This window comes from Lipotes vexillifer, unplaced genomic scaffold, assembly GCF_000442215.2.
Source record: "Lipotes vexillifer unplaced genomic scaffold, Lipotes_vexillifer_v1.1 scaffold111, whole genome shotgun sequence".
Lineage (NCBI taxonomy): Eukaryota > Metazoa > Chordata > Mammalia > Artiodactyla > Lipotidae > Lipotes > Lipotes vexillifer.
Genome location: NW_006778270.1, coordinates 584,753 through 610,243, shown reverse-complemented (window position 1 = coordinate 610,243; position 25,491 = coordinate 584,753). Strand labels below are relative to the sequence as shown.

The following is a 25,491-nucleotide window of genomic DNA, read 5'->3' as shown; positions in this document are numbered from 1 at the left end:
TCTTCAGGAGCTTTTCAGGTCCAGAGCCCGAGCTCTGGCAAGCTGACCAGCCACTTCAGCTGCAGCCTATGAATTGGAAGTGGCACACACAGACCCAGCCACGTGCCTGTGCACCAAGAGGAGAGCAGGGCTGTGAGTGATGACAGAAAGCTGCTGGAAATTTCATCTATTGCTCATTTATACAATCACAGAACATCAGAGCTGGCCTAGTCCCCACTTTCCCCAGTAGGCTCTGAGCAACCATAGATCCTCTGGATGCTAGTAAGTGTTGCAAAAGGAAAGAATTTACAGTTACAGTCTAGTAAAGTTGAGGGACACTCTAGGTTAAAGGGCATTAAGCAGGTGTCTTTAACAGCCCCCAGAGCCTTTAATAAGCTAACACGGAATATGAATCTCCAAGAAAGGGCAGTTAGCAAATTTGCTTTGCTTACAGAGAGTCTCCTAGGACTAATATTCTGAAAAACAAATGTCAAGGAACCCTAATCTAGTCCATTTTCCTCTTTTTACTAAGGAGAAAGGTGGAAGCCCAGAGATGTACAGTGATCTGCCTGGGGCTGCACACTTCTTGGTGCCGAGCCAAGACTGGAGAATTTGACCTCTTTCCAGTGTGCCTCTCAATCCAGAGGATGATGAGAAGTCCAATATAGGCCAGAGTCCAGGAAACTGTGTTAGGCCAGACCCAGGAAAGAGAATGTCCCAGCTTTAGTCTTTAGGCCCCTTTATAACCAAACAGTTTATATATTGCCATGATTCTGTGTGTCCCAACCTGGAGACAGGGAGCACATTCTTATGTGCTTATAAGACAACTGATAACCTCCCTCCCAAGACCCACAGTCCTTTCTGAGTCATGCTCTCAAGGAATGGAGAACCCCAGAAGTGGTCTTAGGGTGGGCTAATTCCTCTGGGGTCAGTAAAGGAGCCACACCTGGTCCCGCAGGAAGGCTCTGAGGCTTGCCCACCATGCCTCCAAGTCATTCATGCCTCCTTGCTCAGAAGCCTCAAGTGAGAGCACTGGAGAAGGCTCTTCCCATAGGCAGAGTTGAGAGCCATTATCTGGAGTTGTAGGCTGCAGAGATGCTACTCGAAGATTCTCCCCTTCCATGTGTCCATCTCCTCTAGTTTACCCGTATCCAGTTTAGGAATCTACTGCGGGTTTGGGAAACATACATTGGATTGGACTGAATTGAATGCCTCCGGATTCAAACATGGTGCCCCCGAGATTCTGGGACGTCTCATCAGGTGGGGTGACACTCTGAAGCAATTAGCTCTGCTGATTAACTTTTTAAAAGCACCTCAGAGCAGAGTCTTAAGTGGCTATGACTCAAGGTAGTAAACTTTGGCTAAAGAGGCCATGTGGACCAGGGCAGGTAGGAGTGAGTATCCAGAGAGAGGGTCCTGGGCAGGGTGGCGTCATAACATGACTTGGTACCTATGTAATATGGTGATGGCAACGAGGAGGCCCCTGAAGATAAATGTCACATGCCTTCGGGTTCTGCCTGGGGCTAGTTGCTGCCCCTGTGACCAGCTGGAGCCTGGGAAGGAGAGGACAGCAACACTCCGTGAAAGAAGCATGTAAAGCGTGCCTGCTTCCTGGGCTCACAGCCTGAGCATCTCTCCGCAGCAACTCATAAATAGGCAGGCTGGGCGCCACCCGCCTATTCCCAGAAGCTCAGAAAGCGCCACACTCAGGGGTAGCGTCCACCTCAAGGCTGTGCAGCCTGCCCTTTAGGAATAACTTTTCCCTCTGTAGTCTCCTCCCCAGCTATGAAATTTTTTCCCAAGAGATCAGGAAGGTCATCTGTCATATGGAAGACCATACAACAGAGCAGGAACTAGGAGCCTGGTGTTGCCCTGTGGGGGTTACTTTAGAACAAAGTGAGAGCAATATTGGAGTTTCAACCTTCTGGGAATTTTTCTTTTTCTCTGAAAGGGCCTCAGTTACAGAAGTTGAGAGAGGAGACGGAGGATTTTCAGGGAAAGAAACAGGATGCAGCAATAGAACACCCCCGCCCCCCATCTCAGAGCCCACAGTTAGACCCCTCGCACACAGGGCACCGGGGCCCTGAGGTTTCTCCAAGGTCAAGGAGGGGTGGGAATGAAGTGGAGTTTCAGATCAGGGTCCCTGAGCTTTCCATGCGGCTCTGAAGATGGAACTAAATTGTTAGGGCTGAGTGTATGGGAGGAGGGGTGGGCGGGAAAGATGTTTCCTTATAGCCGAGCTTAGGCTAAGAATACCATGTTTTTAAGCTATTTAAGAGCAATGGGAAAGAAGGAACAGTGAGTACAGATCTGCTAATGTGGTGGTGATGCTTCCTGGAAAGTGGACCCATCAATCCACAGGGGCTTCAGAAGGGGGAGTGATGCATGCCCCACTGATGGGCCTGTGCTGGAAAGAAGGCCCTTGATTGGCTCTTTACCTGGAAAAGGGGCATCTACAGCCCAGTTGTTGTGTGGAGGGGAGAGACAGAGAGGGAATCGCACAAACTAATCCTGTTGATAGGCTCCTTTTAAGGTCCAGCCCTTGGCCCTCATCCCCTACATCCTTCAAGACTTCTCAGCTGTCCTGTGTCTATACAGTAAGAAGCAATTGGTCCAAGCACAGCTCTGATAAGTGGAAGCTGCTAGATTTGGGGCTAAGAATCTGCAGAATAGTATCTGGCTAAAGATAGCCCTCTGTTCCAATATTTCATCTTCCCCAAAGCAATCTCTGCCAGTCAGGGTTCATTTGTCTCCACCTTGTAGACTGTGCCCTTGAAGTTTAAGATCAGCCCACCATTGTATGCCCAGCGAGTCCTCCTCTGGCCACTGCCTGTGCCCTGAACTGCTGTGGTCCCTGTGGGCTGCCATCCTGCCAAGAGGAACAAATCAACAAATGGGCCTGGAGATACAAGGGTACACCAGGTCTACATTCAGCTGTATCGAATGCTAAAGAATGCTTAACATTGCCCACATGTGTTTTTCATAATAATAGCCACCAATTATTATATAGCCAGGTTGCACATTTACACCCTAGACTAAAATGTACAAAGAAGATGTAGCTTCTTTATTTCCTATAAAATCTTCCCCATGAATGCCCACCCTACCAGGCAGCAAAAAACGGTACAAAGGGCAACTTTACATTTGAACTTGTCCATTATAGCATCTCAGGTTTAATAAAGAGTCTCATTTGGTTGATCCAGTATCTTTCAGGAAAACACAGCCTTGAGATGGTCTTTTCTCCTCCTGTTCCATTTTCAAGGTAGCCTTTTGTGTTATAAGGTACTTACTTGACCTGTTTGTGGCAAGGGAGAAGGGGGCCCCCTACTTATCAGGGACCTCAGATCCCTGAGAACTCACAGAGGCTGACTAGTCACCTCTGAGGTGTGCCTGGTCCCATCTGTCCCCTGGGGCATCAGGCCGACATCCTCCACTAAAGGCCTGATTCCAGACATTTGCTTCCACGTGAGAAGCCCTGATTGTAGCCGTCTCTTCTTCTGGATCCTGGTTGACAGGAGCCCTAGCAACTCTATATCCCCTCACCAGGGCCGCGGGCAGAGGTGAGCTGGTAAACGTTTAACGTCTGGTTCTTGGCGGATGGGACGAGGAGTGGAGAAGCCCTGATGGTAGCATTTGCCTGTTCCCATGGTGTAAATACTCCCACTGTGGTCAATTACAAGCTAACAACATGAGGCCACTGAGCATGGAGCTTGGTCAGCCGTGGGTCCAGCCCCCACAGGCCCTGAGGAACTTCTGGACTCCCTGCAGGTCATGTGACACTGACTCACTCACCTCCCCCATCTGGGCCTGTCCCGTGATGACTGTTAAATGTGTTGAAGTCAGAGTTCCTCCAAGGCTTAGGGTCTCCCACCAGCAGAGTCCTGGGGAGCCCGTCCATCCATGTCACCGATCTCCCCCATTCCTACATGGATGTTTACTACAAGAGGGTGAAAGCAAGATGTGTGTTTCTGACAACTACACCATCTGTCTCCCCATCTCCTTCTCAGGATCCACTTGGGCCAAAATCATCAGTCTTTCCACACCTCTTCCTCCTAGCAAGGACCATCCTTGTGTCTCATTCTTCTTATTTCCATGGTCTTAAGCCTCACAGTTGTCACTTAAAGGCAGAAAAGGTTTCCCCCTGTATCACAGAACCTATTTTATGACGTGAGTCCTCCCCTGACCTTCATCTAAATAAGACCCTTCCTGATTATCCCTCTAACAAGCTCATGTTTTGTTCTTTTATGATCTAGCCACACTTTGTCACTGTATACACGTTAGCTGACTTGTTTGCTTCCTGACCCCTCCAGCCTCCCGGCCCTAGGAAGGCAGAACCATCACCTGTGATCTTCACCTGACCACCAGGTTATACACTAAGTACCATAAGTAATTTTACCTTGCAATGAAATGTAACAGGAACTCATTTGTCTAAAAACGTATTGAAAAACATTAATTAAGACACTAGAGCTAGGTGTCGGGGCTAGAATGCAGTGTGATACAGTGAGGGATGCATAGCTTCTGTTCCTAGTCTTGACTAAGAAATCTAGACTGTAAACAATTAGCTCTATAACCTTGGCTAGATTAGCTAATCTTCAGGTAATCATTCTGAATCATCCTTATAAAAGATTTGAGATCTGCTCTATCTACCTCACTAGAAGCTAAGACCACTTCTCTGGTTCTCCATTTCTCATTACATCAGTCAGGGTCCCAACAGGAAACAGATGACATATATTGATCGACAAGGAGAGTTTACCGAAGGTATTATTTAGAGGGATACAGGCAGGGTACATATACGTACAGCCCCTGGCACATCATAGGTGTTGACTGTTGAATAAATATGGTATTGAGAGAACTCATGTAAGCTCAGGACACAATTCAACTCAGATTTTAATGAATAACTGTTTTTCCAGCACTGTGCTAAATGTGGTGGGAATTGCAGAGGAAACACAATGCTCATTCATCTAATATTCATTCATGTAACCCATAAGTTAAGAACAGTAATGACTGGAGGTGGCATCAGAGCTGTGATAATAGAAAGAAGGGCCACTGACCCGGTAGTCTGAATAAATACCTGGGCGATTACTTGGTATCTTAAGAAATAGCCCAGATGCCTTCAAGGTGGATAGTCCCATGTTAATCATTCGTGTATGTCTTATCGCCCTTATGTACGTTTGCACAAAGTGGATTTTCCACTACTAGACTCTAAACTCCATGAGCGTGGGGCAAGCACAATGGGCATGCAGTAGACGGTCAATAAAATTTGTCATGGTAGTTTAAAAAGCAAGTGGAGGGCTTCCCTGGCGGCACAGTGGTTGAAAGTCCGCCTGCCGATGCAGGGGACACGTTTCCGTGCCCCGGTCTGGGAAGATCCCACATGCCGCGGAGCGGCTGGACCCGTGAGCCATGGCCACTGAGCCTGCGCGTCCGGAGCCTGTGCTCCGCAACGGGAGAGGCCACAACAGTGAGAGGCCCGCGTACCGCAAAAAAAAAATTTTAAAAAAAGCAATTGGAGAGAATAAGTCTTATTTTTGCCAATTACCCAGGTTTTGCTTCCAGTCCTTCCTTCCAGTTGTTACATACAGGATGTATTTTAGATTCTTTTTACAACTTGTTCTCATCCGATTGGAGGAATTACCTGATCAGACCCTTTCTTCCCTTCCTCAAACCAAGCATCCCCAGAAGCTTCAACTCTGGAGGCAATGGGTCGGAAGGAAGAAGATGACTGCAGTTCCTGGAAGAAACAGACCACCAACATCCGGAAAACTTTCATCTTCATGGAAGTGCTGGGATCGTGAGTCCTGGGGCTGAGGATAGGGTGGCTGGGCTGCCTGCTGTGGGGAGTCGGAAAAGAGTCATCCTGGGCCGGCAGAGAATGATAAACTGGGCTGAGGCTGCTGTAACACTATCTCAACAGCTCTCAGGGAATAGAGTAGGGGCTTCAGGGGGTAGATTAGGGAAAGGCACCTTGGGGTAATACAGAGAACAATCCAGCCCTTTCCCCAGGGTTCTGCCTCCTTACTCCCAGAGGCCCCCGCCCTGCTTCCAGATCTGTGACAAGTTTTGAGTCCTGCCCTGGTTGCAGGAAAGAGGAGTCCTGGAGCATCTCTGGAGACTCAGTGACTCTAGAACCTTCCTGGGCCTCCTCACCCAGCTTCCTCATTTCCACCCCTGCAGCGAACAGGTCAAACCCACTGTCTGCTATAGACAGAAAAAAGAGCTTCTGAGGCTTGGAGAGTGGATGGGTTACACACACCTGGATTGGCTCCCACCACCACCATCCTTTCTGCTCCATATTTAAGTACCATGTTGGAAAAATAAAGTCACACTGTAGCCAAACTCCTACTAGCCTCTGGGGTGTCTGTTTCTTCCCACTTGACAATGACTACATGGCTGGTGGAGCAGAGACAGCCTGTCTGGAACTGACTCTCCACTTAGTCCCACCCCTCCTCCGAGAGGTCACAGCCTCTGACACAGGCTGGCACACACTCCAGGCCACCGGCTCCCATGGCCTCAGAACCCAAGCTGGTCAGCTAATTAGTCTGGGCTAATTGGGCTGGGGACATGAGGGGCCCTCAGTGGGTTGTCCACTCAAGCCAGCTTTCCCTTTAGCCAAATTGGCTAAGTTTAGCCCCCTCCGCCTGGCTAGGAGGCAGTGGCCTCAGGCAGCGACAGCTGCCTACACTCTCTCTGCAGCCGTAAAGGAGTCAGCTCGGCCCTGAGAGGAGGCCTCTGAGCCCTCCCATCCCAGGCAAGGGTGACACTCCACACACAGGAGGATCTCAGCGGCCGCCCTGGTCATCAGAGCCTCCACCCTCCATGGAGGGCCATTGTCAAGATGGGGTTGGCTAGAGAGGGGATTTTGGGCAGGAGAAAGAGACAACGCTCATGAGTGAATCTGAAATGATTTGCTAAGCAGCCCAAAAATCCAGAGAAGGAGAGAGAAATAAGCCCAGGTTGAGAAGAGCGTACTCACCAACCGCTCAGATTTGTGCTATAGGATTCTGAGAGGCAGCACATGGCACCCTTACAGAGTTCAGTGAGGTCTGCCAAGCAGCTTCTAAACCCAGGAGGACATTGGAGCCACCTGGGGGAGCTTATGCCTCTAACTTTTAACTGTGAAAATGTTTAAGTAAAGAAAAGGTGAGGGCTTCCCTGGTGGCGCAGCGGTTGAGAGTCCGCCTGCCGATGCAAGGGGACACGGGTTCGTGTCCCGGTCTGGGAAGATCCCACATGCCGCGGAGCGGCTGGGCCCCTGAGCCATGGTCACGGAGCCTGCATGTCCGGAGCCTGTGCTCCGCAACAGGAGAGGCCACAACAGTGAGAGGCCCATGTACCGCAAAAAAAAAAAAAAGGTGAAATAATAGTACAGTGAACTCCGATACACACACACACTTACACACTGCATTGAACAATTTGTAAACAACTTGCAAACATCATGACATGTCACCTCTGAGTCCTCTGTCGGCCCTGCCTAAGAATGAGGGCATTTTCTTCTATGTTCACAAATATCATTGTCACACTCAAGAAAATGAATAAGTCCCTAAAATCATTTTAGTCTAGGGAATTTTTGAAAAATACAGGCTCCTGGTCCCAGACTACTAAGCTAAAATTTAAGGGGCTAGGACCCAGTGGCCAGGCATATATATATATATATATATATATATATATATATATATATAATTTATATATATATATTTTATTTATTTATTTATTTATTTATTTATTTATTTATTTATGGCTGTGTTGTGTCTTCATTGCTGCATTCAGGCTTTCTCTAGTTACGGTGAGCAGGGGCTACTCTTCGTTGCAGTGCGCATGCTTCTTATTACAGTGGCTTCTCTTATTGTGGAGCACGGGCTCTAGGCATGTGGGCTTCAGTAGTTGTGGCACATGAGTTCAGTAGTTGTGGCTTGCGGGCTCTAGAGCACAGGCTCAGTAGTTGTGGCACACGGGCTTAGTTGCTCCGCGGCATGTGGGATCTTCCTGGACCAGGGATCGAACCTGTGTCCCCTGCACTGGCAGGCGGATTCTTAACCACTGCGCCACCAGGGAAGTCCCAGGCATCTGTGTTTTAAGTGTTGCTGGTGGTTCTAATGTACCCAGCCCAGCACTAATTTGAGGGAAGCGGGTGGACCAGACAGGGCAAGTCACAGCTGTTGCAGCAGCTAAGGCTGAACAAAAGCTAAGAAGTCACCTCTGTGGTGCTCAGGATGGGGACAGGCAGCCCCAGGCTGCAGACCCCACAGAGTTACCCAGGTGAGGTGCTCTCCACAGAGGGGGCAGCTAGACAGAGCTGATTCCCCTGTTCAGGAAGCGCCAGAATCCCATGACAAAGGCCCCTTTCCTCTAGTCCTCAGCTCCTCTGGAACAACCTACCAGGGAAAACAGACTTCTGTGAAATCTGCCCAGATGCCACCCACAATTCCGGGGCCCTGGGCAGCTGTAGGGACACTGGGCAAAACTCGTCCATTACAGAGGGTACATCACCCAAGTCCCAGGCCTCCTCCTTTCACTGCCAAGGAAGAGATTTTTCTTCTTGGTTCCTCCCTTCCTCTCTATCACCCAGGCTCCCAGTAAGAGCAGAGAGCTATTCAGAGCAGGAAACGCAAATCAAGATCTATTGCAGCAAGCGCTTGCTCCTGGCTCTGAAGCCTCTGCCCATCTTGCCTTCTGACCCAAGCAACCCTGGCCACTCAAATCTAGCTCTCTGCTCCCCGGTCTGACAAATGGCACAATTAAGTCTTCTAATCCCTCTCCCCTGCCCCTGCCACAGACACACACACACACACACACACACACACACACACACGCACACACACCACACCTCCCCCCCACACACACACACACAATGCAAGGCAGCCTGAGCCCAAAGAGCAGTAATTACCACAACATTGCACAACCCTAGGAGATACCACAAACTGCAGGATCCCCCAGGAAGGTTTGATCTCATTTTGCAAGTGGACCCAGAGTGGGTATCAGCTTTGAAATCAGGGGACCATCGATGTGTGGTTCTAAAGATACAGGTGAAAGGGGAGAAATCTGAAGGTGGACCCGAGAACATCACAGGTGGAAGGAATCTTTAAGGCCATGTGGCTCGACTCTCCTTTTACAATAAGGAAAGCGGGGTCTCAAGATGAGTAGAACACACTGATAATCCCAGTCCAAACTTCCTACCCATCCATCCACCCATCCACCCATCCACCCATCCATCCATCACACAAACGCTGACTATTTTCCATATGCTGCCAGGCACAGGACCTGGTGCCTAGCCACATTTGTCTCCCCCCATTCCCTGCCTCACACTCTAGCAAAAGAGGCTGGATTACCCGAGGCAGCCCTGCCTCTCCCTGCTGTTTTGCACCTCTAGGCTTTTTCTCATGCTTCTTCCCCACCCCCACCTGAAACATCACTTCCAACTTGTTTTTTCCCTAGGCTAACTCTCATTGATCCCTTAAAACTGAGCTCAGTGTGTTCTTAAGTCAGAGGGCCACAAACGATGTGCTTCTCCACCATCCCAAGTGGTCAGTTTGGACACATTAGGGAAAAGCGCCCTTTTCTCTAGCTTGCTGTCCAGAGCGAAAATGTTCTTATAATTATTGTATGAAAGGGTACAGTGGTTCCAAGGTGATGGCATCTGCTGGAATTGTACAGTGTGTAACCGCCCGACCATAGCAGAGGCCCTGTCTTAAGTGTCCGTTTTCTGTGGTCTCATAATACTTCCCGCTGATCTGTGTCTCTCACGCTAGATTCTAAGCTAGACCAATACGAATCCCAGTGCCTAACACAGAGGGGTTCCGTCAGCTCAACAAGCATTCATGTAATGCCTAATAACATTTTTCAAAGTGAATGTTAATTGTTCATTTGTCTGTGCTCTTCACTATTTTACAGGCCCCTTGAGAGCAGAAACACTTCCCTTTTTATCTCTAGTGTCTAAGATTCAGTAGGTGCTCAATAAATCTTGATTAGAGGGATGAGTGAATGAATGAATGAATGAATAGAGCAAGCTCTGAAGGCTCTAATTAACTCAGTTTCAAGTGCAGCTGGGGGAAACAGGAAACACCAAGTATTTTTCTAATGCAGATTCTGAATGTCCTTACACAAGCTTGATTGCTATTGGGGCTTCATGCTAGGATCCCCAGATGGCAGGGGAGAGGATGGCTCAGCTATTTCCTCACCTAAACTATCGCCTCTTGTTACGATCAGGTGTTCTCCCTACTGGTATTCAAATAATAATAGTGCTAATAAGAATAATAGTATCTAGCACATGTAGTTTACTAGATCTCAGGAAAACTTTTATGCACTTATATCTATAACTCAGGTACTCTTCTAAACAACCTTATGAATCAGATACTATTGACATTCTCGCTTTTTCAGATGAAGAAACTGTGCATACGGAAGTTAAGTGACTTGTTACCCAAAAAACTGAGGTTCTAATGTGGGCCATCAGGCTCCAGCATCCACTATTTGCTAACTGCTGTTATGGCCTTGTCTCCATAGGACCCCCTTGAACCAAGAAGCCTGCAATTTGGAATCCTACCCTGTGCTCCCATTGGGTTCCATCCTTCCTGTCTTCAGACAGCCTGCCCAGAGCTGCTGAGTTCCATTTTGTCCTCACAGATCCCACTGAGCGAGAGGATGCTCACCTCCCTTGCCGCTAATCATTGGTTCAGGGCAATCATCAGTATCTAAAACAGATACAAGAGTCTTTTTTCTCTCATTGTCAGAGCCCTGTCTCCCAGTGCTACTTCCAGCTGCCACACAGTGACCACACAGCACACCACACTGGGAGAAGCCAAGTAAATTGACTCTGCAGTGGCCTCTCTTTGGATTTAATAAAGTTTTATTTTTCAAAATGTACAGTTGCTGGGACCTGTTCATGCATCTTCACCAGCAGCTGGGGCATCTCAACCCTTGGTGTTTCTGGTGTAAATGACTGGAGCTCTATGCTTTGAAACCAGCTTAAAACTCCTTTACTAAGGAGCTCCTGAAGGGCTGCCCTGGCCAGGGAACCAGGAAGCTTCAGTCTCTCAGAGACCACAGCTGGGGTTATAAGCTTCCAGTTGGGAATTTCTTTACGGAGTTTCTAATATGTCGCTTTGTCAAACGAGACTAGGTTATCGAGCTTGTCCCGAACCTTGCCTTTGGACCACTTCTTCTTTTTGGCCTTCGCCCCCAGATTTGTTCACTGGGCCTCTGTCTTTCTTGGCCAACTTTCCAGCCTCCTTCTTGTTCTTGTCGTCCTTGGGCAGCATGGTGAAGCCGGGAGAGCAAGTGCTATATCACTGCCGCCTCGCTAAGATCAGCAGCGGCCTCTCTTTAATGGGTTTGCCAAGTGGAGAAATCTCCAGAGCTAAAGCAGTTTCTGGGAACCATTCCCAAATTATGGAACTAGGCAAGAGCAGCCGCCTAGTCCCTGAGTCTGTAATAGAATCTTTTCTTTCCCACGTGATAGGTGAAAGAAAGAACACAAGGGCATGTCAGATGGGGTCTGCCATGGATACGGCTCCTCGGGGTGCCCACGATGACAATGAAATGACTTACCACTCACACCTTCTTTCATCTACCCATTTTGCCTCCAGCAATGCTCTCTACCGGCCAGTAATAATTTTTATCTCTTGGTGTCTTCTACTCAGAGGAGCTTTTTCAGAAGTTTTCCTGGTGAAGCAAAGGGTAACTGGGAAGCTCTTTGCCCTGAAGTGCATCAAGAAGTCACCTGCCTTCCGGGACAGCAGCCTGGAGAATGAGATCGCTGTGTTGAAAAAGTGAGTGGGTCCTAGGGTTGGTCGAGTGCAACCGTGGGATCACAACATTTCCTTCACAAATTACCTTCGAGAAGGACTGGGGCTGAATTTCTACACCCAAAGGTATTACTCCCTTTGATTGAGCTAATGGGTCAGTTTGATCCATCAGCTATATTAGCCAGACAGCTGATTTTCTTTTTTTTTTTTTTTTCAGCAAATTAACTAGTGAGCAACTGATAGCAGAGTTGGTTTGTGTACATAAACCACAGGGTAATTAGCTCAAAGGACCAAAAATCAATTGAGGGCCAACACCAGGAAGAATCAATAATTAAGCAAGCAGCACAAGATTTGGAAATGAGCCTCAGTTTCTTCCAAAGCAAATGCAGGTTCAGCACCCCAACTATCATGAGGGAGCTGACATTAACAAATCATCAAATGTTTAGAGTGGGACTCATAAAACAAATCCTTGTGGAACCCCTATGGTGAGCCAAAAGTTTATTAGGCATCAAGACCACAAGGATGAAACAAACAAAATTCCTTACCCTCAGGAGCTCGCATTTTGTGAACAGAGTTAAAGGTGCCCACAAGTAGCACCAGTCCCATTGGATGTGAGCCACACAGCAAAAGGCAGAGTTCAGAGGAGACAGAGATTCCGGTTGCCTATATGTGTGTTTTCACGAGTATGTGTTTTAGGTACATTTTCAAAGAAGACAGACCTTGATGGATGAGGAGAATTTTGTGGAGGCAGGAGGGGCAGTACAGAAAGGGAAGTCTGGCCAAGGGTAGCATAAACTTTAACATAGAATCATGGACGGGCAAAGGGATGTTAGGGGAGAGTTAGAATTGGAAGCCCCTGAACTGAGAGTGAGGACCGTCAAGGGACAGGAGGTGAAACTAAAATGGTCAAGTGGAATCTGATAGTAAAGGGTCTTAGATGCTGTGATAAAGAATGTTGACTTTATTCTGTGGGCAAAGAAAAGTCATCAAAGGATTTTAAGTCAAAAGTCCCATGATCGGATTTATATTTTAGAGCCATCCCTCTTAAGCATGGTGGTGGAGGATGGATTGGAGGGATGCCAGCCTAGAGGACAGGAGACCAATTGCCAGACTTTCTCAATAATCTAGTCAAGGGATGAGGACGCAAGCAAAGGTAGTGGCAGGATCACATGGTGGCAAGAAGACTGGGTTCAAGAAATTTTTCAGAGAGAGAGGTGATTAGGTTTGGGGGTTGGCTGGTAGGAGTGTAAAAAAGAAAAGCATTAAAAAGACCCTGAGAAAGTAGGATCTCAAGGAGATATTTGTACACCCACGTTCATAGCAGCATTATTCATAATAACTAAACCATGGAAGCAACTCAAGTGTTCATCAGTGGATGGACGGATAAGCAAAATGTGGATATACGTGCAATGGAATATTGTTCAGTCTTAAAAAAGAAGGAGATTCTGCACTTTGTTTGCAACATGGATGAACCTTGGGGATATTACGCTAAATGAAATTAGCCAGTCAGAAAGAGATACATACTGTATGATCCCACTTATATGAGGTACTTAGAATAATCAAAATCATAAAGACAGAAAGTAGACAGGTGGTTACCAGGGGCTGGGGGCAAGGAATAACGGGGAGTTATTGTTTAATGGGCATAGAGCTTCAGTTTCACAAGATGATAACAGTTATGGGGATGGACAGAGGTGATTTTTGCACAACGATGTGAACATATTTGATACCGCTGAACTGTACACTTAAAAAATGGTTAAGATGGAAAAAAATTGTTTATCATGAAATATATCAAAGTGTAAATAAAATATATATGTATAATTTAAGGAAAAAAAAAGAGACCCTGAGATTGAGCTGTTATGTGGACAGTCATATCATTACTTGGGATAGCAAATGAAAAGGATGTGTAGGCTGAGAGGAAATAGAAATTGGTTGCAATATATTGAATATAAATATCCACCTACCTCTACATACATTGAATAAATATCCACCTATCTCTACATAGAGGTAGGTGTCTGGTAGGATGTTAGAGATGTAAGTCTGGGCTTCAGGGAGATTAGGGTAGAGACTGTAAACTCATTGAGAGCAAGGACTAATATGGTCTTTCTTATCATTGCATTGTATCACCAGTCCCTAACAGCAGAGGTGCTCAATAAATATTTGTTCAGTGAGTAAATCATCGATAAATTACTGTTAGCATCGTCAGATTATAAATGTAGTTGAATCCATCATGTAGCCACTGCATGGGGTCTGTACTTTTTTTAAAATATCTTAAAGATGCTAGCTACTATTGATTATGTGTTTTCTATTTCCCCAGGCACTGTACTAAGCATTTTACACGTCTTATCTCTTTTCATCCTGATATAATTCTATGGGAAAGATGTACTTTACAGACAAGGAAAGTGAGGCTTAGAAGATCTGAGTAAACCAGCCAAGGTTACCCAGCTAGTAAGTGCCTGAGTCAGACCTGAACTCAGGTCCAACTGACTCCAAGTCTAAGTTAACCCTTGTGCTGCACAGCCTTGAGTAAAACTTCTTAGAGACTTTTCTCCTGGATGGGCATGCACAGAGATGCTGCCTAGAAACCAACCCTGCAGCTAATATGATTATTCTGCTTGCCTCAGCCTCTGAGTAATCCCAGACAAAGGTAATCTAGGGCAAGGTTTCCTGACCTCAGTGCTATTGATATTTTATTTATTTTTTATATCTTTATTGGAGTATAACTGCTTTTCAGTGTTGGTTAGATTCCTCTGTACAAGAAAGTGAGTTAGCTATATGTATACATGTATCCCCATATCCCCTCCCTCTGGCGTCTCCCTCCCACCCTCCCTATCCCACCCCTCTAGGTGGTCACAAAGCACCGAGCTGATCTCCCTGTGCTATCCGGCTGCTTTCCACTAGCTATCTATTTTACATTCGGTAGTGTGTATATGTCAGTGCTGCTCTCTTACTTTGCTCTTGACATGTTAAACCAGCTAATTCTTTGTTGTGTTGAGGGCTCTCCTGAGCACTGTAGGATGTTCAGCAACATTCCTGTCTCTACCCACTAAATGCCAGGAGCACTTCCCCCCTCCCCAATCGTGACAGTCAAAAATGTCACTAGATATCGTCAAAGATCCCCTCAGGGACGAAAGAGCCCCTGCTTAAGAATCACTGATCTAAGGCATCCCACCGAACTGACCCTCAAAATGAGCATCTGTCTTACTTCTCACAATATCCTGGAACAATAATTTTGCAGCACTTCCTCCGTGGTTACCCATGAGGAGGCTTAGCTAATCAAAATCCCACCTGTTGAGGGATCACACTTCATGCGATGTTTCTGAAGGAGACCTGGATACCCATTTTGGAGAATAACCTAGTGATCGATGCTCCCCGAGCCTCCCTCAGTTCTTTTAACTTTCTCATTTGGTAAAGTTTAAAGAGATTCCTGGAGTAACAATGAAGTATTTGTTCCCTGAAGCCATGAGGATCAATTACCCATTCAAAAATATGAACTGAACACCATTCTGGGGATCTTTTCTCTGGAATTTTTTTGTGACTGCCTACTTATTAGGAAGGCTTCACAAGGACCCTATCTTCCTAAACATTGTCAGCAATAGTCTCTGAAAGAAATAAAAGTCCAGCTGGGCTAGATTTGCATTCTTTGTCTGGACAACCTGAACCATATACCTTTCTCCATTAACCCTTACTCTTCCTCAGGATCAAGCATGAAAACATCGTGACCTTGGAGGACATCTATGAGAGCACCACTCACTACTACCTGGTCATGCAGCTGTAAGTAGAAGGTGACCTGCTTCTCCACACATGTCTTGTGGGGCCTTAGAGGACTGGAAGGGGTTGGTCGGTGATGAGGGAAAGATGGTGATTAAAAGACAAATCAAGAATTAGTGCAAGAGACCCTGAAATGCCAAGAGTTCCTTCTGGTCATGGATGTGTTCTGAGTGGACCAAGGGGTAAAACTAAGGCTGATGATTGAGTTGGTATGTACCAGTGTAACCTTACCACTTGTTAAAATATTTCCTACCGGTCAGCAAATAGCTGTGGCCCTAACCTGTCCATCCTTCCCTGCTTCCCCATACCCTCAAATTTCTGGGCCTCCCCACAACCCTACTATTGAAGGGGTAATGCCTGACATATCAGGAGGCCTCCAGAACCCTTCTCTGGCACCATAGCTTGAGTCCATTTTGACCAGTCAGTCCATGTCCTCTTAACCGGGCATTAAATATTTTAACATCCTCCAGGGTAAAATTACCGTGAGAGTAGAAGCCACAGGTAGAGAGATATCAGTTCAATAGAAAGAATGACTTTCTCAAAAGAGAGGCACCCAATGTTAACAACAAGCTGATATTGTGTGTGTACCCATGTGTAGGACAGAAATGATACCCCATTAGAAAGGTGTCCATGTCACTGTCATATCCAAATAAGAGCTATGCCTGAGAGTGACTGCTATAGGGTGGGTCAGTGCTCCTGAGGGCTCAGCCTTAGGCTCAGAGATGCTTCTGTGTATAAAGTACACACACTCACTCACACTCACACACACATCACCCGGAAATCTCAGCACAGCTGGATGCAATGTTTTTGACTGATAGGCTGATTCCTCAGAAATTTTAATGAGCTGACTCAGGCTATTAACTCCTGGGCTCACCTGAGGCCCAGTGAATAGTGGTAGCAAGCAGTCAAGGGAGTGAGCTCAAGCCTCCTAGAGCACAAGCTCCAGGACCCAGACCAGTCTGAGTCAGGACACAGTCATACCTGTGTACAAAGAGCATCTTTCTCATGGGCCCCTAGCTCCCATAGCAGAGCCCAGAGCTTCAGGACAGAAACAAAAGGAGTAGGATGGTGTGCATTTTGATTAGAGAAATTCTACTTCCTTATTGTTGCATGGTGCTGTCACGTGTGCATATTCACAACCAGTGTCACTTGCAGCAACTACAGGGAATCAGGTTGCATCATAATATATAGAAATAGTAAGAAAGTGACAAAAAATAAAAGTCTGTCTTAGGAGGGAGTGAGTTCTCTGCCACTGATGTGTTCCAGTACTGTCTAGAAAACTTGGCAAAAATAGTGGAGAGAACATTCAAGACATGGGGGTTGGACCTGACCTTAACGCTCCTCTGAATCCTCAGATACCATACCATGTGAGCCTAAAAACACTATTACTATTAGTCACTATATGACTCTACCTCATAATTTCAGCTTTAGGTAGCTCAACTTTCCAAAATGAAGAAAGAAATCCTGGCATAAGCCCAGTTAGCCTCATCTGCACTTCCTTCTCTCTTCTACTTTGTCTGATTTCAGCTTCACCACCCCCTTGCATCATGGCTTCCTGTGTCCTAGGCCAGGAAAGAAGGCAGCTAAGAAACGTGTCCACAGGAAGCAATTATTGGCCTCCTTTTTTTTTTTTTTTTTTTTTTTGACGTATAGATGATTTACAATGTTGTGTTAGTTGATTATTGGCTTCTTGCAAAACCCTAACCAGAGGCATTTTGCACTTTAATGAAACTTTCCAGGGAGAGGTCAATGGTTGACCCAAATAAATGACTCCCTAGTGATATCATTCCAGGTACCCAAAGAATGTGTTCTGAGGTTGGAGTAGTTCTCCCTGCACCCCTCAAATCATAGTCTGTGGGCACTTGGCCGTTCCACCACAGCTGTGTCCCCAGGGCTACAGAACAAATGAATTCATGTCCCTTTGACCTGAAATAAGTACTGGATTCCTGCACTTGCCCCTGTGCCCACAGTGTTTCTGGTGGGGAGCTCTTTGACCGGATTCTGGAACGGGGTGTCTACACAGAGAAGGATGCCAGCCTGGTGATCCAGCAGGTGTTGTCAGCAGTGAAATACCTCCACGAGAATGGCATCGTCCACAGAGACTTAAAGGTGCCAAGGCGGGGCCCTCAGTGGGAAACAGGGAATGACCCTTTAGGAAGCTACATGAGTCATGGGAAGTCTAAGCTCTGTAAAATGAGAGGGCTAGACTAGCTCATCCCTCAGATTCTAAAACAAATCTTGGGTGACTGAACAATCATTGTTCATTTGCAGCTCAGCCTTTTCCTGAACTTTTCACTAGGCCTCACCCTACTAGGTTACCAAAATAATCCATACGTTTCTTGAATTTAGCCACAGTCAAATTTAATAAATACTTATTGAAAGTCAACATTGCAACAGACACCTACCAGACTTTAGAGAAATCAGAGAAAATAAACTGAAGGTTGGTTTCCTCAACAAGCAAAACAGTCTTAGGGTAGTTAGGGATGAGAAGAGGGAAGGGTTAGTACATTAATAGTTATAAAGCTAAGCCAAGTCGGGGCCAAAACCAAAACTCAAGATGCTGGGTTAGAGGGGTTGAAGGTCTGGTAGGAAGAAGGAAGGAAGGAAGAATGGAGGGAGATTAGTCTGGCTTTGAAGTCAGGAGCACAGGATGTGACTCCCTAAGAAATTATATAACGGGGGAAGGAAAGTGATGCTTGTTTCATGTGATTATATCCTGCGTTACGTGATATTTCTCTTCTCCCATAGCCTGAAAACCTGCTGTACCTCACCCCTGAGGAGAATTCTAAGATCATGATCACAGACTTTGGCCTCTCCAAGATGGAGCAGAATGGTGTCATGTCCACTGCCTGTGGGACCCCAGGCTACGTGGGTGAGTCTAGGAACAGAAGGGAGGTTGACCAGTTGGCTACATTCCACCACATGGATGTTATTCATGAAGAGGGATTGTTGTAAGGAGACAGGGTTCAATTTCAGGGGTGATCCTGGTAGTACGGTCACTTATGAGGTTTAGGGCCAGCCAATCCATCTGGGCCCTCCTGCTCACAAATCCTACATCTCCAAAGGTATCCTACCCCTGAGCCTTCCCACTCCTCCTGTCTATACTTTTGCTCTCACTTTTGCAGACAGACTCACTGCCTTTATCTAGACCAGGGACAGAGAAAAGATCACAAACCCAGAGATCAGTAAATTGCTGAGAGGTTGGCCACTAGACCTCCTTCTACTTTCTCCCAGTCTGGAGAAGACCTCAGCCCCCCAACTGGTGGTATCCTGGAGGCACCTTGTTGTGTTTGAATCTGAGGAACTCAAATATGGGTCCCCAAATATACACCCAAGAAAATACCCTAGGAAACTGGCAGAAGTGGGGCCTCCTGCCTAACAGCCCTGTAGGCTTCCAGGGCCCCCCAAAAGGTGAGAGCAGGCAGGGTACCAGGAGAGAGCATTCATGGGATCTAGGAGGGAGAAAGCCAAAACTCAGAGCATCCACTACTGCCCCTTCCCTCTTAACCACTCATCACCTGATTGGGGCTGGGAGTGGAAAGAAGAACCCTGATTCAACAGAGGGAAGTTTCTCTCTCCCCAAAAGAGAGGTTGGTCACTTACCAGCACATATTGAGTCCATTGGATACAAATCCCTGGTATCTGGGATAAATGCAGACAGCAGCTCACTACTGCCCTAGAGCTCCCAATCAGAGGAAGACATGGCCCATTCCCTCACGGAGCTCTTGATCTGATGGGGTAGACTAAGCCCTTCCCTCAGAAGGTAACAGAGACTGATGGGACAGTTACTACTCAATGGCAGTCCTCAATTAATGGAACTTCTGCTTTCAGGGAGATCCCAGTCTAGTGGGAGAGACAGCCTTTACCTTGCAGATTTCCCTGTCTGAAAGGAGACACAAGGTCCCTGTACTGGAGCGTCCCCCATCTGAGTGGGGAGATATAAGCCCTGCCTCCAGAGAGTACTCAGTCTAATGGGGAAAACATAGCCCTGGAGATCCCCAGTCTGATGGGGGAGTCATAGGCCCTGTCATGGGAACTTTCAGCCTGATGGAGGAAGATTTAGTCTGCTGGGAAAGACACAATCCCTGCCCTAGGGGAATTTTCAGTCTTAAAAAACAACACTATCCCAGGCCCTACCCTAGTCCTCTTCGCTAAGCTGCGTCCTGACATTTGTCCCTCACCCCTCAGCCTTCTCTCTTGCCCCTGCTCAGCTTTGACTCTGCCTTTGGTTTGCTGCAGCTCCGGAAGTGTTGGCCCAGAAACCCTACAGCAAGGCTGTGGATTGCTGGTCCATTGGAGTCATCACGTACATATTGTGAGTAGAAGCTGGCATTGGCTCAGTTCCTGAGGAATCTCAGAGCCTGCTCACCCTTTCGTCTCTCCTCCCCATCTCAGCTCCTTGAGCAGCATCCACCTCCAAAGCACGTGCATGTACACACGCATGCACACACGCGCACACACATGCGCGCACACACACACGCTTACGCACACAGCTCCAAAGGCTCTTGTCCTGACCTCCACCAGGTTATAAAAACAGAGCTCAGTGTGAACCCACCGTTCAGCCACATGGCACTCCCTCTTTAAGCACCCCATCCCCATTTACTGTATATAAATGTATTGAGTCCCACTCTTGTGGAATGAGCAATAAAAGAGGGAGAAGCCAAGCTAAGCTTAGAAGCCAAGTGGGCAAAATGTTCACATCTCAGATTTGTCTCCTGGCAACGTCAGCCCAAGGCAAAATGTTGGCCTGGATGAACCCGAACCTGGTCACTGCTCCTCTCCAAACGTTCTCAGGATCTCCCTTCCAAACCTGCTCACCGCCTCTTCCCCAGCATCCCGTCTCACCTATAGCAAACTCTGCTCTTAGGAAAGTAACCTGCGATTAGTCATTTACTCCTTAGTGTGGATGCATCTCTCTATTTCCTCAGCTTATGTTGAATAATGCTTCTCGTCATTCATCTACTCAACAAATATTCATTGACTGTCTGCTCTGTGCCAATCAGTGGTTTAAGTACTGAAGAATGACGAACAAAGGAGCCTAAAAAAAATCCCTCATGAAACTTACATTCAAGTGGACATTTCTACCATCCTTCTTAAAAATATTTTATATATCATCTGAGAGTCAGGGGAAGTATGTGGAGAGGTGGTGAGGGTTTGGGGGATATAATGTTCAAAGAGGCCTTTCAGGGTGGCCTGTTCCAAGCTTTGACTCCTGCATAAACACTTGACAGACCCTGCATCATTCCTGAATCAGAGGCAGACCCATGTCCTGGTCACACTGCTGGTGGGGACCTTTATGTTGCCTGCCTGTGTATATAGTGGGAGGCTGGACAGAGGGGAGAGGTTGGCCCAGGGAAGATGGGGTCATTCAGCAGCATGTACCTTCCTATTCCACTGCAGGCTGTGTGGGTATCCCCCCTTCTATGAAGACACTGAGTCTAAGCTTTTTGAGAAAATCAAGGAGGGCTACTATGAGTTTGAGTCTCCGTTCTGGGATGACATTTCTGAGTCAGGTAAGACCAGCCAGTGTGAAGGACAAAATAACAGGCTCAAGGCTGAGGCTGCCAAGAGACAAGAGCTTAACAAAGGATGCCGGTCCTGGCTCTTGACAGTCCCTAGGGAATCTAACAGAACAGGATCCAAGGAAAGTGGAGAAATCTTCATCTGGGTCAAAGGCCAAGTAAGTGATTTGCATCTCTGGTTAATGCTTTTGTTTTCCTTGAGGCAGAACCGCAGTATGTCTGGTAACAGTGGAGGAGGTGGTTCAGATGAGGGGCCAGGAGGGCAGAGCCAGGCACAAGGGAGTGTTCCAGTCAGGAGTGGCAAAACCAAGGCCAAGTTTTGCCTTTCACATATCAAGATCAGACATCTGCAATGTCTGTGTGTGGGAAGGTTATCAGTGTTTGTTGTTGGGTCCATTAAGTGGGGATCAGAGCTGGGATAAGCTAGCGTTCACACGTGTGCCCATGTGCGGTGCTGGCCCCTGACTGGTGCAAATGTGCACCCACATGGCATCAGGCACGTTGTTGGTGCCTCGTGCCCAGAGATGTATCTCCAGTGTTGGGCGGGTGACACGGCTGCATAGAGCCTTTCTGGTGCTGTGTGGTGGGTTGTTGTTAGGTGGTTTGGTTTTTTCTCTCTTTCAAGACTCTTAAAATTGCCTCTTTGGACGATGAGCTAAAGCTTTCAGTGCCACCCACCAGCCTGGAAGTGAATTTCCATCAGTCGTGAAATCTGGTCCTTATCTGTTGTATCTTTGATTGCTCCCCCTAGCCAAGGATTTTATTTGCCACTTGCTGGAGAAGGACCCAAATGAGCGGTACACCTGTGAGAAGGCCTTGAGGCACCCCTGGTGAGTGAGGAACGGGGGATGGGCTCTAGACCCTCACCTGTTGTTCCGCAAACACCATGCTGACTCGTTCACAGCGTGTTGCCCTGGAGTCCGCTTGCCCTAGCTGTTTACTGTGTGACATCCAAAGGGCACAGACCAGATCCAGCTAGAGAAGAAAACAGCATTTAAGTAAGTGGATTCTGACCCAATGGTGGCAGCTGGGTCATCTAGTCAAGTTCAGGAGGCAGATACAGCTAGACAGGTAACTTTGCCCTGTCCTTAAGAGCATCATTTTACTCTGGGATCAAAGTCTGTTCCATGCAAGGTGCGCTGAGAACAATCACAAAGCAACCAATTGGTAAAGCAGGTAAATAAAGTCTTGAAACACTTCTTTTTTCATGCTACACCCCTGCTGGAAAATTTACAAGCTCCCCAGTTGCCACCACAGCAAGCCTAGGTTTTCCCTAATCTGGCCTGACCCGTAACCTCCAACTTCATTTCTCAGGATTCCCAGCGTACCTTCTGGGAATAGCCTAATAGCTATATTGCTCTCCCTGCCCTCCCCTGCCTTCTAAACCAAGTTTTTCCCAAATTACACTTGGGTCGTACCATTCTCACCACGTCGAATGCCCTGCACTGGATGTAGCATTCTTCAGGCTCCAGAGCAGGTTTTCTCCTTCTCTAAAGCCCTGTCTCCTGCAATCTGGACAGACCTCCCGTCTTTCCTTATCCATTACACAGCTCACCATGAATTACTCTAGTTCATGGCATGAAACAAGGCTTCAAACCTACGCTGTAAGCCCCTAGCGATCAGGGCCACGTCTGTTACTTCTCTGGGTCCCTAAGTACCTAGAAAGTACTATGTACGTGGCAAGTGTCTGAGGGACACTTAGAGATGGATGAATAACAGGCTGAGGGGACAAGAAAAGGGCAGCCTGTATTGGGTGGCTTTACTGAGGAAGGTTTGCAGGCAAAGGTGGGTTCTGAGCAAACTTTTGAGCCAAACGATGGTGACAGCACAAACGCCCTCTGACATGGGGTGGGGGGATGGGGTCAGTAAACTTTTTCTCTATAAAGTGCCAGATAGGAAATATTTTAGGCTTTGCTGGCCATATCGTCTCCATGGCAACCACTCAATCTGCCCGTTGCAGCTCGGAAGCAGCATAGCCCATAGCTGAATGAACGGGCGCGTCTGTGTCCCAGCAAGATCTTATTTACAAAAGCAGGCAATGAGTAGATTTGGCCCACAGGCTATAGGTTGCCCACCCAGCTCTAAAGCAAGTTTCTAAATCATAGGCCCCCTATGGCCTGCCCGGCAGAAAGAGAAGCCCTGCCTCCAGCCCCTTCCTAGCTCCGGCTGCCCTTGTCCTGAGGCAGTCCACTCAGTTTACCCTGGACCTGCATGCCCAGCCCCCTGCCCAACCCCTGGCTGAGTCCCTGTAACCACCACTAGCCAGGGGTCCCCTCCACGTCCACAGGATTAACGGAAACACAGCTCTCCACCGGGACATCTACCCGTCAGTCAGCGTCCAGATCCAGAAGAACTTTGCCAAGAGCAAGTGGAGGGTGAGTTGTCCTCTCCAGGAGGCGGGCAGGCTGTCTAGGCCCTGGAGGCTGGGTTGGGGCAGCTGGGGGAGGGGCTTTCCTTGGGGTCTCCCGGCAGACCCTGGAGTTCCCTGAACCCTCTCTGAAATGAGAAGTGCACACATCAGTTTCAAGAGGTCCCAGGGCAAAGGGAAAGCTTAAGCCTCACGGCCCTCTGAGGATGGAGACGGCCAGACTGGTCTCGTATCTCCTCAGCAAGCCTTCAATGCAGCAGCCGTGGTACACCACATGAGGAAGCTGCACATGAACCTGCACAGCCCAGGTGTCCGCCCGGAGGTGGAGCACGGGCCACCCGTCACTCAAGCGTCTGAAGCCTCAAGACCCAGCTCCCCTGAGATCACCGTCACCGAGGCACCCGCCCTGGACCAGAGTGTGGCCCTCCCTGCCCTGACCCGGCGGCCCTGCCAGCATGGCCCCCAGCCCACCGCCCCTGGGGGCAGGTCCCTCAACTGCCTGATCCACGGCTCCCTCCGCATCAGCAGCAGCCTTGTGCCCATGCAGCAGGGGCCCCTAGCCGTTGGGCCTTGCGGTTGCTGCTCTAGCTGCCTGAGCGTCGGGACCAAAGGGAAGTCCTCGTACTGCTCTGAGCCCACGCTCCTCAAAAAGGCCAACAGAAAACAGTACGTATTTTCAGCCAAAGCCCAAGGCCTAGCCCTGCTCAGCCTGGGTCTGAAAGAACTCAGGCAATGGAGCTGAAAGAAATTGACCAAAGAGCCTCTCCCATTTGGGGGCAGCTCTGTAGGGTGGAAGAGCTCTGGATGCGGGGGGAGGAGGGGGGGGGGTCAAGGGAAATGCCTCCAGTCCTGTCCCCACCCCTCACCAGCTGTGTGGCCACTGTCTTTTCAATCCATATCTCTGTTTCTAGTTTGCTCATCTGTAAAATGGGTTGATTGGATCATACCTGCTCAGCCTGCCCCACAGAGGTACTGTCAAAGTTTAGTGAGGCAACAGGGATTATAAATGCCTGCAGAAAGCTGGGTAGATTTGAGTGGTGGGCGTTAGATTCCTTGAGTTTCCAAGGCCTCTGTGTTTTGGGGGGACATTGGGGGCTTGGTTATCTCATTCATCTTTTCTATAAAGGCTCGTACTTTCTGAACCTCATAAAGGGAGGGCTGAGTGGCAGCCACAGGCACAGAGAGTTATCCCGGCTCTCCTTCACTCCTCAAATACTCCATCATAGCCGGCCGCTCCATTTCCTTTCCAGGAACTTCAAATCGGAGGTCATGGTGCCAGTTAAAGCCAGCGGCAGCTCCCACTGCCGGGTGGGGCAGACTGGAGTCTGTCTCATTATGTGATCCCTGGGGCCTGTGTCTGTGTCACTACAATTTTCAGGTGAGGGAACTAGGGGGAGGAGGGCCAGGGCTGTGGGCTCAGGGGAAAATCGCAGTCACAGAGTCTCAGCGATGGGGTCCGAGGGGTACCAGAGGCGACAGCACCCCCCCACCCTGAACCCCCTTCTTCTGCAGGAGAGATAGCTATTCACCTCTTCTCTGCCTTTCCAAACCTGGAGTCTACACTGCAGCGGGAAGAAGGGAGAGCAAGCCGAGCAAGGCCTGATCAGAAGCAGCAGACAGCTGCCACCTGGGACAGACCCTCACAGAAGGCCCAGGAGTGAGTCCCCAAGCGTGGAGGCCTCACCGAGGCTGTGGGCGGGCGGAGCGGCACCCGAGGCTTCCAGGTCCCCCTGGCCTGCCTGCTCCGTGCCCCCAACCCTACGTGCCGTGGCTCTGCACAGTGTCCGTAGATAGCTCTCACCCAGGTCTGTGTCGTTTGTCGTGAAAAGCTTAATGGGCTGGCCAAGCTGCGTCACCATCTCCGAGCAAAGCCATATGGAGCATCTACCCAGACTCCCCGCTCAGCACACCCTGGATCTTGCCTCTCCAGCCTCCGTCCTTGTAGCCAGAATGGGCTCGTTAATGGAGTGGCCTGCGCATCTGCATGAATGACAGGCAGCTTCGTGGTCTGCTTGTGAGCTCTCCAAGTTTAAATCCTAACTCCAGGATTAGCTCCAAACCCGGCCAGCCTACGCCCAGCACTCTTCTGATCCACCTCTCTCCCTGCGCCACACCACCG

General features: G+C 48.3%; 1 protein-coding gene across 2 annotated transcripts in view; it reads left to right on the top strand.

Annotated features, from left to right (window-relative positions):
* Positions 1-24,713, top strand: part of CAMK1G (calcium/calmodulin dependent protein kinase IG) — a 28,006-nt gene extending 3,293 nt beyond the window's left edge. The window contains exons 1-11 of one of the 2 annotated variants that reach the window (XM_007451567.1): positions 5,667-5,767; positions 11,610-11,738; positions 15,411-15,485; positions 17,453-17,591; positions 18,231-18,354; positions 19,722-19,797; positions 20,883-20,995; positions 21,756-21,834; positions 23,292-23,379; positions 23,614-24,038; positions 24,623-24,713. In XM_007451567.1, coding sequence (XP_007451629.1) covers positions 5,676-5,767; positions 11,610-11,738; positions 15,411-15,485; positions 17,453-17,591; positions 18,231-18,354; positions 19,722-19,797; positions 20,883-20,995; positions 21,756-21,834; positions 23,292-23,379; positions 23,614-24,038; positions 24,623-24,713 — 1,431 coding nt within the window. In that variant the 5' untranslated portion in view covers positions 5,667-5,675. Of the gene's footprint in view, positions 1-5,646; positions 5,768-11,609; positions 11,739-15,410; positions 15,486-17,452; positions 17,592-18,230; positions 18,355-19,721; positions 19,798-20,882; positions 20,996-21,755; positions 21,835-23,291; positions 23,380-23,613; positions 24,353-24,622 lie in introns of those variants that run through there. The other variant, XM_007451566.1, reaches the window with a different exon arrangement.
* The last annotated feature ends 778 nt before the right edge of the window (positions 24,714-25,491 follow it).